Here is an 18,604-nt window from a genome sequence, read left to right on the forward strand (position 1 = left end):
AGGTAGCGGAATTTTTTCTTTAGATTTTCTTTTGGTTCATTTTTTCGAAATTTAAAATTTAATGACAATTTTCTTTTTTCCTAAAAATGAACTTCATTTTGGAACGTTTCTTCAGGTCATCCGCGCTTGGCTAGCTATGTTTTTCGGGGTAAATTATATTTCTTTTATTTTCCAACAATTCTATTTAATTTAAGGGGTATTTCCTTCTTTACTGAAGTATTCAAGTCAGAAAGATTTCTTCTAAACAATTTAGTTTGAAGATGAATGAAAAACTTCATATAAGAGGAGGAATGTTTTTTTTAATGGTTTTAATTGTTTTTGTTTGCAGCGAAATTTTGTAAAATCGATAATTTCAACTATGGAAAAAATCATTCAGATAACTGAGAAAAAATAAAGAATATATCGTAGGTCTTAGGGCAGAATCACATTGACGATAAAATGCTAGCCGTAGTCTCACCGTATTTCGTAAATTTACGCATTTTCATTGAAATTCTTACGAAAATTCTCAATTACTGTATTACCTTATCTCATACTCGGTGGCACTAGGTAAAAATAATATTAGAAAATTAAAGAAATAAAACGAAAATTCGAGAAACGATGAGCAAAAAAACAGTACGATTAATTTCTCGTACAGTTTTTTTTGCTCACCGTTTATCGAATTTTTGTTTTATTTCTTCAATTTTCTTATATTATTTTTACCTAGTGCCACCGAGTATGAGATAAGGTAATACAGTAATTGAGAATTTGCGTAAGAATTGTAATGAAAATGCGTAATTAACGAAATACGGTGAGCATTTTACTGTAAACGTGATTCTGCCGAATAAATCGGTTTAACAGCGCAGTATAAATATTTCAGGTTATGTTCTATTGAAATGAAGTTTTATGATTGCAGCGCCAATGACGTGGATCTGGCGATCTTGAAATGTTTTATAAAGTAAAAGGGTTTTCAAGGCCTTTCATTTGCGCTATAAATTGACAAAATTGATCAATTAGAACCATCAGTATGGGCTCTTAAAGACTTGAAATTTTATTTCTCGCAAAAAGAATAAATTCGGTTTTAGAAAACCTTTAGTAGTAGTGACACTTGTTCTACGAAAATATTTTAATGGGATTAAAAGTAAATACAATCGTTTTTGCAAAATTTCGCTGAGTTTTCCAAAATACTTGATTTACTCCTCCAACCTTTGGATTATTTTTACCACAAAATTCTTGATAAGTTTGAATGTGTTTTTGGTATAGAAAAAAATTTATGGTAGAATATGTAGAAGAAATGTCTGCAATTCCTAGACTCTCTGTTTCTTGGTGATTGGAAACTTCTGTAAAATTCTGAAACTGTTTTTGGTGATTTGGAAAGAATTTTCTTTCTCTGTGTGATCTATCTTGTTCTTCGATTGATTGTGCCTGCGTGACTTGTTTTTGTTGATAATTTTAGAAGTTTTTATTTGCTGTAATTTAATTGTTGCCTTATGTGTATATATATTTTTCACCTAAAACTTTGTGGATTGCACAACCGTGTTGTATCAGTGTTTACTGTATTCCTGTCGACATTGTCCCTGTACTTGGGTGCTCTAAGTGCTGCTCGTCTGATGCATGCACAATTGCTGAAAAGTGTGATGAGGGCTCCTACCACGACCTTTTTTGATGTAACGCCCGTTGGACGGATCCTCAATCGCTTCAGCAAGGATGTCTCCGAAGTGGACAGTGACCTGCCGGCTACTCTTAGGGCTTGGGTTGCTTGCTTCTTTGGGGCAAGTGTCTTTTTTTTATGTGTTCCTCTTTTTATTAATTTGATTCACGCGCTACATACTTTGCGTTTCATACTTTTGGACAAGGATTTCCCAGGAGTGACTCCTTGGGTTAAATGAAACTCAATGGCTTAAGTCTACGTAAGTGAGCCAATATTCGTGACAATGGCTACAAAATTACGGTGATATGCTTAGTGTTATCTGTGGTTAAATTTCTAGATATTCTACTAATATTTTAAATATAATTATTATTAAATTTAATATATTATAAATTTTCAATTCTTTCCTAAATTATATTTTTACTAACATCATCTTCAAGGAAAATAGTAATATTGTCAATATTGTTTCGGATTTACCCAGAGCTTACGACAGCAGGAATGAGAAATAAATTTAGGCTTTACGCTCTCGTGCACAGAAGAGAGATTCACGTTATAATTGTTATTTGGGCAAGCAAGATAGCTAAAGTATGCCTTTTTACTCCCTCGAACGTGAATGAATTAACTTAAGCTAAACTGAACCATGAAGCTTAGTCTTCTTACTTCCCTACGGGTATGAGTTTTCGCATGAAGTATACGGTTATATTAAAAATTCTCTAGGGCACGGCACTCATCCCGTTCTGAGTACCCCGAAACATTCCCTGGACAGCATAGGGCGAAATTTAAGTACGCATTATGATCGTAGACGAAAAATATGTTCTGAGGAAAATTTATTTAACTTTCAATTCAGGGAAAAGATCAATTGATCGCCTACAAACTTATTTTTGTTACACGCCTTGATGCTTAAAAAATTTGAGCAAACTTGCGACATAAAAACCTTTGCTTCACATGAAGCAGAAGGCAAAGAAAAAACGAGAGCATGGTAGGGTGAATTATCCCACAGAGAGAAAGGAGGACGTCATGTTCTGCTGTCTCTCTCGAATGCGCTGCTTCGTTTCTTAAGCGATTGAACGACTTCCATGTAGCTTTGTTCCATTATTAGCGGAAAATGCTCGCACTTTGGACAGTGCCAAGCTTCATAATGACTAATTTTTTCCTGTTACTGCACTGAGAAAAAAAGAGGGTGCGATTAACTTTTTTTCCTCATAATTTTAACACTTTAGGTGTAAAAATATATCAACATTTTTTAATGTTAATTTTACACCTTTTTAAGGGTAAAATTAACGTGATAAAGGGTAATTTTAACCCCTAATACACCTAAAAAGGGTAATATTTACACCAATTTTGGATCAATAATGCAGGGTAAAATTAACATTTCCGGAATGTTATTTTAACTTTTTCGGATTTCTCTCATAGTGTGAGTAAATGTGACTCCGCAATATATTTTAAAAACATGACACTTTCCCCTAATTTTTATAATAAGAGTGTGATAAGTCACATTTATTGAAAAACATAAATAGGAAAACTTTTGTCATTATAAAACTTAGGACCGTCCAAAGCAGAAGTGAGCAAGAACCGTTTGAAACCGAACAAACGTCAAAAAAATTGTACGTCAATTGTCAAAACGCTACCTGAACAAACTTATTTTGACATTTATTCGGTTTCAAACGGTTCTTGCTCACCCTTGATTTAAAGCATGAGAACTTTGCCCTGCTTTCAACGGAGAAATGGATCTTATTCAAAGGACAATGGGCAAAACGGTCCAACCTTTCGCTACATTGACAGAAAAACGGGGGTGCGATTAACATTTTTTCCTCGTAACTTTAACAATTTTAAGGTGTAGAAATATATCAACATTTTGTAATGTTAGTTTTACATCTTTTTAAGGGTAAAATTAACATGAAAAAGGGTAACTTTAACCCCTAATACACCCAAAAAGCATAATATTTACACCGATTTCAGATCAATACTGCAGGGTAAAAAAAATTTCCGGAATGTTATTTTAACTTTTTCGGATTTTTCTCAGTATACGAAAGAAACCTATACCTTCGAAAAGGTATCAGCAACGGTTAACAACTTTTATTCCGGAACCAATCCCAAAAGTATATAGAAAAAGCACTAAAGCATAAAATATGTATAAAAATTGTAACGATTTTTTTTTGCAAAACTCCTTTTATACAATAACGGTTAATCGTACATTAGTCCTTTTTAAGAATAATTTGTAAATAAGGACTCAAAATTTTCCTGGTACAAATAATACCTTTATCTCTTCATTTTCCCTGCAATTTTCCAGATCTTTCTTATAAATCCTTTACCATACTTCAAATTCATGAAAAAAGGATTGTATCTAGGGAAGTGTCTCTTCAGTAATATTCTTCTTGAAAAAAGAGTTAAAATCTCTAAAGATCGTAGGGTCCTAAAAGATACCATTATTTAATTACTTTGAGTAATAAATTCCGAGAAAAAATGTTTTGATTAATTATACTCGGAACAGATGGTGGACGGAAAATTAGACCTTTCTTGATTTTTACTCTTTAATTCTTCACGACATTTCGAGGATGAATGCCCTCTTCATCAGGCTTCGAATTGGAGGAAAAATCACGTACAGGTGGGAAAATTTACTGCTGCACTTCACTTGAACTTTTTTGCAATTTTTCACTGAGATGTTCACCATCCAAAAGGCTGACACAGAAGTTTCTCAGGTCTGTCAAGGTCCTAACATCTTTTTGACAAACTTTTGGCAAGATCAAATTAACAGCCGATTTGACAAAATTTTTCCAAATTCTGTATTGAAGAACATCCTTTTACACTGAGAAAAAACTGGGGTGCGATTAACTTTGTTTCCTCATAACTATCACTTTTTTGGTGTAAAAATATATCAACATTTTTTAATGTTAATTTTACGCATTTTAAGGGTAAAATTAACATGGAAAGGGGTAACTTTAACCCCTAATACACCTGAAAAGCATAATGTTTACACCGATTTCGGATCAGTACTGCAGAGTAAAATAAACATTTCCGGAATGTTATTTTAGCTTTTTCGGATTTCTCTCACTCAGTGTAACAAATTTCTTGTCAATTTGACAAGACCGTTTTTCAGAGTAGGAATTATGTGAAGCACTTTCTCTACGTTGTAGATATTCTGGGTTCGAATCTCTTTTAGGTTACAGAAAATTTACTGATTCAACGTCGAGGACAAAGAAATTTGTCTGTGCATAAAAAATGCATGTATAGTCTAAATTTCGTTCCTTCTTGGCATGTTATTGCCCGTATTTTATGTTTTTGAGTGTTAATGGTTTTATGCAGGATTTGTTTAGGCCACTGGATTAGCTTCCCCTTTAAGAAATTTATCCATTTTCTTTTTTAATTTAAACCTCTCTGGCACGAAAATGCCCTCAAATAGTTAATTTATGGAGAAAAAAGAATATGAAATTGACACACTAAATGTAATAATTGCAGTTATATCCTTCTATGTTGGTGTCCTGGCCATAATTTTGGGCACACTCAATGCAACAATTCTAATGCACGAGGCACTTTTGAAAAATATCCTGAGATTGCCTAGTAAATTTTTCGATACAACGCCTTTGGGGAGGATATTAGCGAGATTCTCGAATGATGTGAACGCCTTGGATACCATTCTTCCATTTAATTTAAGAAGCTGGATTATCAATGTCTTCCGGGTAAATTGAGATCAAAACTCCCCTCTTAGAAATTGATAATGACAATCAGGATAAAGAAAAGAAAAACAGCAGAGAAGTAGATTTTTTAACCTTTTTTTTTTGAGTGTTTGAGCTTTTTGAATAATATTTGGCCCTGCTATTTTTTTACTAGCACGCTGCTTCTTAATCTAGGCTATTTGTGATCCCTTTTATTATGACCTTTAACCTCTGAGAAATTCAGTTTATCATTCGTAACTAATTATCCATAATAATTTGCATGAAGAATTTAGAAAGGCATCATGTAAAGAATGTTGTAAATATTCATTTGAAGAGTAAAATTTGAAAATCATGCTGCTAGATGAAAGAATCATCTCAAAAGTTGATGATTCGATTTTGTTAATTGGGAGAAGAATCTCTTTGGTCTGCAAATAATGAAGCAACGAGCTCAAGAGAGCAAGATTATGTTGAAAGATTTAGGTTGAAATTTTGTATTTGCAGCCTTTGCATCCATCTTCACCGATCTTTTGCCACTTTTGGGGAGCCTTCCCGCCTTTTCAACGTAATGTAAAGAAGAGCCAATTAAGTTTTAGTTCTATCGAAAGATCATGCTCCTTTTTTTGGAATAAGTCTTTTAGATTTTAGAGAAGTCTTAGTATCTGATGGCTTTCTTCCACTTCCTTTCGAAAACTGGCAAGTTTTAGGCTGTCCTATCTGTATTCCTGAGATTTGCCTTCAAAATTCTCCAGTATTTCTCGATCTTCCGGAGTGCAGGATGGGTTAAACATCTTTTCCATAGCCTTGGAATCTTTTGATAAGATAATCGTTGAGTTTCCGCGACTTTGGTGTAGCACTTTGGCCTTTGACGCTGTTTGTCGACCCGATGGAGAGTAGCCTAAGCTTTGTTGGCTCTCAAACCACTTCTCTTCCAAATTTTATGTACCAAGCTCCAATTTATTCCTATCTTTTTCCAATATCACCTATGGAAAGATTGAGTTGTTTCTCGAAAAGCTCAACCACTTTCTTTCCATCCTCTTAATCTGAATTCCAGGCTTTTGGTTACTTCCTCCTGACTTTGAGCACCAGTCTTGAGTTCCTTGAATCGAATTATAATCTTCCGGACGGTAGAGCGGCATTTCCCGGTCAATTTGAGATGGACTTTCCGTTGTTCGCCAGTGAAAAAAAAGGTCACCCTAAGATGAAAACACTTTTTCCGTCTTGCCCAGAGCTTTCGATCCCGATGTGGACCTTCTTCAGTGGCTAAAAAAGGCATGAATTTTTATTTTACAACAGATTATTTTTAAAATTACAAAGGTCATTTCTAAAAATAAAAATTCATGCCCTTTTTAGCCACTGAAGAAGGTCCACATCGGGACCGAAAGCTCTGGGCAAGACGGAAAAAGTGTTTTCAGCTTAGGGTGACCTTTTCTTTCACTGGCGAATACTGGAAAGTCCCTCTAAAAGTACATTGCGCCAGTCCTTCATCATTAATTTCCCGGTAAATTTCGTGATTTCATCTTAAGTCAAATTTGGATTCTTGAGATGAGTATAAACTATCAACCTGCGAATGCTCTTCCCCTTATTTCAATTACTCTGTCAAAAATCAATATTTTTCAACAGTAATTTCACCAAAAAAAAGCTAATTAGGGTAAATGTCCTAATTCAAAACCATTTCCAGACGCCTTTAACTGTGACAGAAGATTCAACACATTAAGTTCATTTTTTTTTCTGAAAAGAATTACATAAATTTGCTCTTTGACTCGTCTAGAATGTTACTGTTTAGTGAAAATTCTTCAGATATAATTTGAAAAATTCTTAAATACAAGAAAAATACTCGAGCGCAAAATGCTTCTATTGGAAACAAATTAATCCAAATGGAGACAAGGCAAAGTTTATAATTGGAGATAAACAGTGAAAAGTGAAACCGTGACGAAAGGCTTCCAAAACCTTGTTGAGTTGCTTTTGAGAGCAGGATTTGTTCTTATTCTAAAACAATAAGAAAATCTCTCCAAAAAAAAATCATATTTCCGGGGTTTCCTATTGCAGACACTTCAGAAAAACCCTTTTTGTTCACGAAATAGGTAATTATTTCATTTGAAAACTTCACGTACCGTTCAATAAAGGTTAGCTCTTTATTTATCTGGATAATTTGACTAAAATTATCCAGAAATGTAACATAAACGTTAAACAAAACGAATAAACAACAGTCACCTTATTGTGTTTTTCATTGGAAAACATGGTCGATCGATAAAAAATTCAATGATGAAAAGGTACATTTTTAATTTTTCTGTCAAATCAACAAATTAAAATTTGTGAATATGAATGGATTTTCGCTTTATTTGGAGTAAAATTAACTAAATAATGAAACTAAGGTATAGAAAATATATAAATATAGTAATTTAGTACTGTATTTATCATGAAAACAGTGACGTTTCCATTTGGAGTGGCGGAAAATTTCCATTTAGAGCAGGTTATGAATTAGCTTAATTTACCTTAAATTCTTTTGAAACGATGCGGATGAAAAAAAAACAAATTCCAAAGCCTACCATGATGACTTCATGTCAAGCGTCGGTGGAATTGTTTCACACATACGAACATGTGTTTACGAACATTTACGAAGAAATGTTTGTAAAAGTACAAAAAATGTTTGTGAAATGATCATTTTACGAACAATGTTTGTGAAAAAAGTACAACATTTTACGAACTTGTTTGTGGGTTATACAATTCACGAGCATTTCTTAAGTCTGCCATAGGATTTCACAAACATTTACGAACAATTTTACAAAATATTTTTTTCTGTGATAGGGAATTACGACTATAGGACTACCTTTGAATTGGGGCAGCTTTGAAATTGAGTTTTTTCTCCAATTTGAAAATGAAATTATACCTTATCATAATGTACTTTATCATCACAATTAATTTGTAGAGGTAAATGATATCATGAAAAGGTCCAATTTTCATTTAAAAATAAGAAAAAAAATGTTAATTTCAAAGCTGCCCCACTTCTTTCTTCAAACTATTTTTGGAATGGTAACATGAATGTTACGAGTTCGAGCATTTTGCCAAGCTATCAAATTCTGAAATGACTTTAATACGGAAAAATGTGCATGTTACATTGCCGTTTCATGGAGTACAAATAAATTAGATTTATATTTATTATTTGTAGGGTAAGTGTACCAAATTCCGGCCAGCTTGCAATTTCGGCCACCTTTTTTGTTCCTCGAATTTCCATGAACTTTTAGATTTTACGTACTCTAAAGATTATACAATGCAAAAGAATAACAAAAAAATATCGCTTCGATAAACGAGATGAAGTGAAAAAGATATTGGAAGAATTCCCGAAGGGCAAGGAACTATGAGAATGAAGGTGGCCGAAATAGGGCACCAAAGCTATGTATATATTTTTATTCATTTTAAAATGTATTAAGAATGATTTTAGAGTAAATAAAGACGGTAAACTCTTTACAAAGTTCCAAGAAACACTCTTTAAGAAGAAAGAATAAAAAAATCAATTTGAATTTAAAATACACCGAGAAAAATGTGGATGGTAAAATTTACCATCCTCCATACAAAATTCTAATGGCCGGATAGTAAAAAAGTCACCCAGCAAACGTGATATTAAATTGGACTGTCAAAAATTGTAGAATCTATTGCATGGATAGTAAATTCTAATAGCCGGATGGTAAATTCTAATATCCCCGGATGTTAGATTTTACTAGCCGCATGGTAAATTTTACTGGCAGGATAGTAAATTTTACTAGCCGGATATTAGAATGAAAAATGTCGGAAAAATTTATTTTTCCTTATTTTCATTGCTTTTTGGCCATTGTTTGAGGGCTTGGGGCCCTTCTTGGATGATATTCTCTGTATTTCAAGCCATTTTGGTGCGTGAAAATTGACGACTGCGCCGAGATTTGAACACGCGACCTTTGTGATGACAGTCCAGCATCTTCCAGCTGCGCCACGAGCTCCTATAATGTATTCCAAGCATATCGGGAACCGTTGCATCCGCACCCACGATATTTCAAAATGACATTCTAACAGCAGGATGGCAAATTTTACTGGCTTGGATGGTAATTTCAATCCAAATTACTATCCTCCGTTAAAATTTACTGTCTTCCAGTTAAATTTTAACATCTAATATGCGGCCAGTAAAATTTACTTCCCGGATATTAGAATCTAAGAGAGGTCAAGGTAAAATCTAAATGAGGATAGTAAATTTTACCATCCGGCTGTTAGAATTTACTATCCATAGGATAGTAAATTTTAAAATGTCAAGATGGTAGATTCTAAAGGAAAGTTTCTATGGAGGATGGTATTTTCTACTATCTTTTGAGATAGTAGAATTTAAAGACACGATTTGTAGAAAATACCATCCAAATTTTTCTCGGTGTATTACATTTCAAACTTGAGACTTTGACGCTTGCATGCAACTATGCAGAAATTTGGCACACTTATCCTATGTTATGCTACATTATAAAAGAATATTCCTCTGTTTAGGGCCCTTTTTATTTTTTTTGGCCCTTGTTCCACTCTTGGGTGGCCTTCGAGCTGCTAAAAAACTCCACAATATGATGCTTCATTGTGTAATGAGATGTGGTATTAGTTTATTCAATACAACCCCAATTGGAAGAATATTGGCACGTTTTTCAAGAGATGTCGAAGTACTTGATACAGTTTTACCAATGCAAATCGGTTCGATGATATGGATCCTCTCAAAGGTATTCGATTTATACAAATTCAATTTCAACCTGGGAAGAGTTACTAACCAAAAGCACATCAAAGGAAAGTGTTGCACTGTTGCACAATTAAGAACGCTGGAGTTTAAGGGTAGATAAATAGCTCTTGTTGGCAGTAGACCAACTGATGATAAATTAGATTAATTAATTAATTGTTAAATAAGTCAACGATTGGCATTGATTTGTACGAAACATATACAATCAGCGTCAATGCTCTTAATTTTGTAGCGTTCTTCAATTAAGAAAATTTACAGATTTGTGTTTTAATATTTATTGGCAACACTAAAGATTTTCAAATTTGAATTATAGGTCTAATGACATTTCTTATATTTTATCTTTCAAGCTCATATTAAAATATTAGTATTTAAAGTTTCAGAGGTCTTAACGATCTTAAAAACCATCTTAAAAACGTGCTAAAACTTAAAAGAGAAATATTTTTTTTCCATTTCAGTTTTATTATTGTGAAGTTTGTTACATTTAGCTTTGAAATTAAAGGAAATTTAAAACTTCAAAATGTATGATCCCTTGGGCAAAATTTGAATAAAACATTTAAAGACCAGTTTAAAGATTTAAAACTTAATGCCAAAGTAATTTTAATAAAAAATCTATTTAAAAATCAATTTTTAAACGTTTTGTAGAGTACGTGTTTATTGAAAATTGAGTAAAAATATAGACATTTCTTTGGGTGCTTATTCCGGCCACTTTGAGTGGAATTTCGGCCGATTTGTTTGTCATCACCTTGTGTGTAATAAACAATAGATAGAACATTTTAAAACATCATACGGAATGAGTTTAATCCTCAGTTTAATACATCTATATGACTCTCAGTTCTGATATCTTCCGTGTAATTGATCATAAGGACCTGAAGAGCTCACTTTGGCATCCCAAATTTACGTGCAAATCCCCCGTTCCGACTTGCTTTTCCGGAATTCTTCTATCGACTTTTCCACATCGTCTTTTTCATTTCAAGCGATGCTTTTCTCTTTCTTTGAACATTTTACAATTTAGAAATTTAAAAAAAAACTTAAAATAAATAAGAATTTTGGGGAAGTAAAAGATGTGGTCGAAATAGTAAAAATTACTTCACTGGAGAGACGCACACAAAATATCTATTTTTGCAAACGAAGTACAACATTCAGCTAGGAAATTGCATTAGAAAGGTTAAAAAATGATTCACTATATATATATTAGCATAAACAAAAACAATCTTTAATGAACACTAATCAATTTTAATGGAGAAGCTCAAATGAAAATCTTAGATGATCGGTCAGTAGATTAATTTTTTGATAATAAGAAACACGGATTTGACCTAGATCCTTCTCCTCCTTTATTACTAGGACAACGTTTCGGAGCTTGTTGGCCCCTTCCTCAGGTATGCAAAGTAATGGGTGGGAAATAGGGTCTGGACACAAAATAACTACGTCGCATTCACACACAGTCGCATTCTGACCACCAGCATGCAATTATTGTCCAGTAGTGTGTATATACGTAGTTATTTTGTGTCCAGACCCTATTTCCCACCCATTACTTTGCATACCTGAGGAAGGGGCCAACAAGCTCCGAAACGTTGTCCTAGTAATAAAGGAGGAGAAGGATCTAGGTCAAATCCGTGTTTCTTATTATCAAACAAATGAAAATCATTTGTACTTTACCACAAAACACTACATTGCGCTAGCAACATAAGCGATCTGTCACATTTTTTGTTAAGATTCTTTCTACACTGAAGTTTCATTGACTATGAACTTTCATAAACCATGAAAAATCATTGACCATTAGAAACTTAAATCCTTATGCCTTTGCAACACCTTGAAGCTCGGTATAATTTCATGAAGTTAAAATTCTCGTCCCTTTTTTTTCTCAAAAAATGTGCGCAAGTCTATCCCATTTTTTCGGCCTCAAAATTGGACTGAAGTAAATTGAATTTGATGTGACATTTAAAAAAAGAAGAAGAGTGCATAAGAGTGAGAAAGACAATTGCAAAGCTTTTGAGAAAGAAAAGGGAGTGAATTTTGACTTTATGAAATGTTCCTGATCTAAAAGTGTGCCGAAGTCATTATTTTTCATTATTTTACTTGTTTGTCCGAAGTTACGCTCAAAGTGGTCGAAATTTAATGCTGTCCGAAATTTGGCATATTTTTGTGTACAATTTGTACAGGCTGTCTTAATTATTATAATCATTTTTATCATAAAAAAAACCCCTAAATAGTTAGATTTATAGTTTTTTCAACAACTTTAAGAACATTTATCTCTTCTGATGACATTTCATGACAGCTCTATTAATCAATTCAAGAAATCATTGATCACTTTTTACATTGACAGACAATTTCATACTTTTCTTTTAATTTTTTTACACGCGTAGATATCTTCATTATAACAAATGCATACTTTTCTTGAATGTAAGAGTAAAGTTAGAGGCAATATTTAATTTTTTCATAATCCTTTAAAAAAAACTACTTTAGCCATAACGAATTTGATGGCGTCGCTTATAATGGCGCTGGGATGTCTCTATGCGGCTCGTGACATGCACATTTTATTGCTCTCAAATGTCCTACGTTGGGCCATGGAATTGTTCGACGTAACACCGATGGGGCGGATAATGAATCGCTTCTCGAAAGATGTGGATGTGGTTGATAACATTTTGCCTCAGGTAGCGGAATTTTTTCTTTAGATTTTCTTTTGGTTAATTTTTTCGAGATTAAAAAAAAATAATGAATATTTTCTTTCTACCTTAAAATGATCTTCTTTTGGATTCTTCAGGTCATCCGATCTTGGCTATTCATGTTTTTCTCGGTAAATCTTTTATTTTTCTTTTATTTTCTAAAAGGTTGTTTAAAGGACATTTCCTTCTTGTCCTGAGTATTTAATCAGAAAGTGTTCTTCTAAACAATTTAGTTTGAAGAATAATGATAAAACTTCACATTAAGAGGAGGAATGTTTGTGACTGTTTCAATTTCCTTGGTTTACAGCGAAATTTTCTAAAATCGATAACATGCGCATAATCGAAAAAAAAATCTTCAACAAGGATTACTGTTTCAAAATTCAAAGTTGATACCAAATGAAAATTGGTCGTAAAGAGTGAAAATTAAAAGATATATTGTAGGCCTTAATTTATTTTACAATTTTGGGAAACGCGTTGAATAAATCGGTTTAATAGCGCAGCCTAAATATTTCAAGTTATATTCTATTAAAAAATAAGTTTTACGATTGCAGCGCCAATGACGTGGATCTGGCGAACTTGAAGTGTTTTATAAAGTAAAAGGGTTTTCAAGGCCTTTCATTTGCGCTATAAATTGACAAAATTGATCAATTAGAACCATCAGTATGGGCTCTTAAAGACTTGAAATTTTATTTCTCACAAAAAGAATAAATTCGGTTTTAAAAAACCTTTAGTAGCGACACTTGTTCTACGAAAATATCTTAATGGGATCGAAAATAGTTACAATCGTTTTTACAAAATTTCGCTTAGATTTTCCAAAATACTTGATTTACTCCTCCAACCTTTGGATTATTTTTACCACAAAATTCTTGATAAGTTTGAATGTGTTTTTGGTATAGAAAAAAATTTATGGTAGAATATGTAGAAGAAATGTCTGCAATTCCTAGACTCTCTGTTTCTTGGTGATTGGAAGCTTCTGTAAAATTCTGAAACTGTTTTGGTGATTTGGAAAGAATTTTCTTTCATTGTGTGATCTATCTTGTTCTTCGATTGATTGTGCCTGCGTGACTTGTTTTTGTTGATAATTTTAGAAGTTTTTATTTGCTGTAATTTAATTGTTGCCTTATGTGTATGTATATTTTTCACCTAAAACTTTGTGGATTGCACAACCGTGTTGTATCAGTGTTTACTGTATTCCTGTCGACATTGTCCCTGTACTTGGGTGCTCTAAGTGCTGCTCGTCTGATGCATGCACAATTGCTGAAAAGTGTGATGAGGGCTCCTACCACGACCTTTTTTGATGTAACGCCCGTTGGACGGATCCTCAATCGCTTCAGCAAGGATGTCTCCGAAGTGGACAGTGACCTGCCGGCTACTCTTAGGGCTTGGGTTGCTTGCTTCTTTGGGGCAAGTGTCTTTTTTTATGTGTTCCTCTTTTTATTAATTTGATTCACGCGCTACATACTTTGCGTTTCATACTTTTGGACAAGGATTTCCCAGGAGTGACTCCTTGGGTTAAATGAAACTCAATGGCTTAAGTCTACGTAAGTGAGCCAATATTCGTGACAATGGCTACAATACAAAATTACGCTGATTTGCTTAGTGTTATTTGTGGTTAATCTTCATGATTCCTTACTAATTGATTTAAACTACATTGTATGAAAATTCTTAGGTGTTGCTAGAAATAAGTTTAGCGTTAATAAGGCAACTTCTTTCTACATTACACACATTATTGGTAAATAATATCTTTGATGAGGATAACTTATAATTTGTGCAGACAGAAAATATGATTTTTAAAGAAGATTTGCTGTTTTTTTTTGTTTAGGGGGGAAGGTAGGATACTGACTAAAAACATTAGCAAGATGGACTTGCTCCTCTTTTATTTATCTATTTTTCTTTTTATTCTGTGTTTCAGTAATCTTAATATTTTAAAAATTGAAGTCTTTCAAAATTTTGAAAAAAAAGTAATATTGATTAAATATTTTATTTACTTCATAATTTTTTACAATAATGTAGGGTGGAATAACCGGCTATCGCCATGTTTAGGAAAAAATTAAATTCATTTAATCATAACTTTTGAATCCTTGTTACAAGATAAGTCAAATTTGACACAAAGTTACTTAGATGTATTGGCTCTAGATACGTGAAAACAATAATCCTAGAACATAACGCTGGACTACTTAAAAAACTGATTTTTATTAATAATGCAAAAATAACCATTTCGTCGCCACTTTGTACCACTTTTCGCCAGTTTTGTAAAATTTGTAACCACTTCTCGCCACCGACTTGAAAAGAACCACACTCGGTTATTTTAGGCAATGCTATGAAAAGAATACATTCACCATTTCTCTTTCCTTGTGATCACTTTATTATTACTCTCTTTAAATGATTTTTCTTCACTTTTATTTGAGAAATCAAATTATGGGGCTTTTGCAGAAAGTAAACAATGCAGATTTGACAACTGAGAATGTACGAAGTGAAGTTAGCGTCGCCTATTGAAAAGATATGGCGACAGGTGGTAAAATCAATTCCAGAATATTACCACTTCTCGCCATGCCTCATTTTTATACAAAAATAATATAAAATTAAATATTAATTGACTAAATACAAATTTTATGTATTCCACAAGTGCAATTAAATATTCAATAGACAAATTATTTACCCAAATAGGTATTTTTGGCCTGATGAAAATTTGACGACACTTAGTACATTTGGTAAGAGATGTTGGATTCGATGCACTTGCTTAAAATATTGCTCTAAAAAGTGATCAAAATCGTGAATCCAAAACGAATAATTATTATTTTTCGACTCTATGCGAAGAAGCAGAAACAATACAAAAAAAATTGCGACTAATTTATTTCATAAATTGCGAAAAATAGCGATTTCAATGTAAGTGGCGAGAAGTGGGGCACTGGCGAGAACTGGTGATTCCACCCTAGTAGAGTTTTCTATACAAGTTCTTTTTTTTTAATTTTTCAGTTACATATTTTCAAAATATCATCTAAATTTATTTATTTTTTATGTAGAGTAAATTAAGCTAATTCAAAACCTGCTCCAAATGGAAATTTTTCGCTACTCCAAATGGAAACGTCATTGTTTTCATGATAAATACAGTACTAAATTACTATATTTATATATTTTCTATATCACAGTTTCATTATTTAGTTAATTCTGCTCCAAATAAAGCGAAAATCCATTCATATTCACAATTTTAATTTGTTAATTTCTCAGAAAATTTAAATGTGTACCTTTTCACCATCGAATTTTTCATCGATTGACTATATTTTCCAATGAAAAACACAATAAAATGACTGTTTTTTGTTCGTTTTGTTCAACATTTATGTCATATTTCTGGATAATTTTGGTTAAATTAAGTGCTAATCTTTATTATTAGCGGTACGATAAGTTTTAAAATGAAATAATTACCTATTTCGTGAACAAAAAGGGTTTTTCTGAAGTGTCTGCAAATGCTTCAATAGGAAACCCCGGAAATATGATTTTTTTGGAGAGATTTTCTTATTGTTTTAAATGGGAAAGGTGAAAAGACCAAGAATAAGAACAACTTCTGCGCTCAAAAGCAACTCAATAAGGTTTTGGAAGCCTTTCGTCGCGGTTTCACTTACCCTGTTTGTCTCCAATTAGAAACTTTCCCTTGACTCCATTTGGATTAATTTGTTTCCAATAGAAGCATTTTACACTCGCGTATTTTTCTTGTATTTAAGAAGTTTTCAAATTATATCTAAAGAATTTTCACTAAACAGTAACATTCTAGAAGAGTCAAGGAGCAAGTTTATGTAATTCTCTTCAGAAAAAATATGAACTTAATGTGTTGAATCTTCTGTCAAAGTTATAGCGTCTGGAAATGGTTTTGAATTAGGACATTTACCCTACGTGTAAAAAATTTCACAAAATTGAATTTAGGAAATATTTTTTTTGGAATTTTTTTTTCTAAAGATTATGAAGATAGATTTCTATTTATCTCATAACGTACTTGAACATTCGACAAAGTGTAATGTATTTCGGGCAACGTGAGCCAATATGATTAGGGTACCCGCGGGAAATCCGGAGAGCTAACGAGGAGCCCGGGAAGGTAACGGGAAATCCAGGAAACTGATAACTCGGGAAATCTATACATTTAATCCCGGAACCTGGTGAACCCATTCATTTTTCAGGGAACCCGGGGACACATACATTTTTCTAGTAACCCGGAGAACCCGTGTATTTTTTCAGGGAACTCAAGGAATACACTTTTTCAGGGTATTCGTGCAATTCATGCTTTTGGGGAACCGGTATATGTTAAGGTTTGTACGATTCAGATTCTGTAGCTCATGACGAATATTCTAAATCAAGAAGAAAATGCTTGGTTTTCAATTTTTATTTGAAGTAGTTCGGTTTTATTTCGTCCTGTCCCGGCCAATGAATGAAAATACTTTGTAGTTATATGTTCCGGAGGCTAGAAAGAGCCTTAAGACGGCGATGGACACTTAAGAAATAGGAAGAATAAACTTGTTAGAAACTGAATTACAGGATTTGAATTTTTGGAAGAACAAGTTCCATTACAATCCGTCTCTTGTTACAGTAGATCATCTCCTGTTACAGTACAATGAAGTCTTGAAGTGTTTTGTATAATAGTTTTGTGCAGGATATATTTGGGTCACTATATATCTTTTCCTATTAGAAAAGCTTAACAAATCTTACGATTTTCACCTTTTTCAATGCCACAAAAATGTCCTGAAATAATGTATGGAGAAAAAAATATGAAATTGACAAAATAAATGTAATAATTGCAGTTATATCCTTCTATGTTGGTGTCCTGGCCATAATTTTGGGCACACTCAATGCAACAATTCTAATGCACGAGGCACTTTTGAAAAATATCCTGAGATTGCCTAGTAAATTTTTCGATACAACGCCTTTGGGGAGGATATTAGCGAGATTCTCGAATGATGTGAACGCCTTGGATACCATTCTTCCATTTAATTTAAGAAGCTGGATTATCAATGTCTTCCGGGTAAATTGAGTTCAAAACTCCCCTCTTAGAAATTGATAATGACAATCAGGATAAAGAAAAGAAAAACAGCAGAGAAGTAGATTTTTTAACCTTTTTTTTTTGAGTGTTTGAGCTTTTTGAATAATATTTGGCCCTGCTATTTTTTTTTACTAGCACGCTGCTTCTTAATCTAGGCTATTTGTGATCCCTTTTATTATGACCTTTAACCTCTGAGAAATTCAGTTTATCATTCGTAACTAATTGTCCATAATAATTTGCATGAAGAATTTATTAGAAAGGTATCATGTGAAGAATGTTGTAAATATTCATTTGAAGAGTAAAATTTGAAAATCATGCTGCTAGATGAAAGAATCATCTCAAAAGTTGATGAATCGACTTGGTAATTGGGAGAAAAATTTCTTTGATCTGCAAATAATGAAGAAATGTGCTCAAGAGAGCAAGATTATGTTGAAAGATTTAGGTTGAAATTTTGTATTTGCAGCCTTTGCATCCATCTTCACCGATCTTTTACCACTTTTGGGGAGCCTTCGTGCGTCTATTGTCCTTCATATTTCCCTCCTCTTCAACGTAATGCGAAGTCCACTTCTCTTCTTCGATGTCACTCCGTCTGGTAGAATCCTTTCACGGTTCTCTAAAGATATCGAAGTACTAGATTCGAATCTTCCACGTGAAATTTCTGACACAATTTATTGTTTTTTCGAGGTAATAACATCATCTATACATTTTTAACAATTTCATTCAGTGTTGCTAAATTGTTTGTTTGAATTGGTCCTATATTGAGGGAAAATTGTTTCGTCAAAATTTATGTTACTTTTGAAGTTGGAACACACTTTTATTAATTGGATGAAAAATTCTAATATTGGCTTTTAATTTAACAACATTGAATGGCGGTTTGAAAACTTCCATTCATGGGTTGATCTA

The 18,604-nt window shown here is 33.0% G+C and overlaps 1 protein-coding gene across 2 annotated transcripts in view; it reads left to right on the forward strand.

Moving 5' to 3' along the window:
- The window catches only part of LOC129807028 (multidrug resistance-associated protein 1), a 64,724-nt gene that overhangs the window by 31,206 nt on the left and 14,914 nt on the right, over window positions 1-18,604 (forward strand). Inside the window, exons 11-12 of one of the 2 annotated variants that reach the window (XM_055855975.1) lie at window positions 12,476-12,663; window positions 12,774-12,806. The exons of the other annotated variant lie outside the window; for it this stretch is intronic. Of the exons in view, the coding sequence (XP_055711950.1) occupies window positions 12,476-12,663; window positions 12,774-12,806 (221 nt within the window). The remainder of the gene's footprint in view (window positions 1-12,475; window positions 12,664-12,773; window positions 12,807-18,604) is intronic. 2 annotated transcript variants of the gene reach the window in all.

The sequence above is a fragment of the Phlebotomus papatasi genome, chromosome 3, assembly GCF_024763615.1.
Source record: "Phlebotomus papatasi isolate M1 chromosome 3, Ppap_2.1, whole genome shotgun sequence".
Taxonomy (NCBI): Eukaryota; Metazoa; Arthropoda; class Insecta; order Diptera; family Psychodidae; genus Phlebotomus; species Phlebotomus papatasi.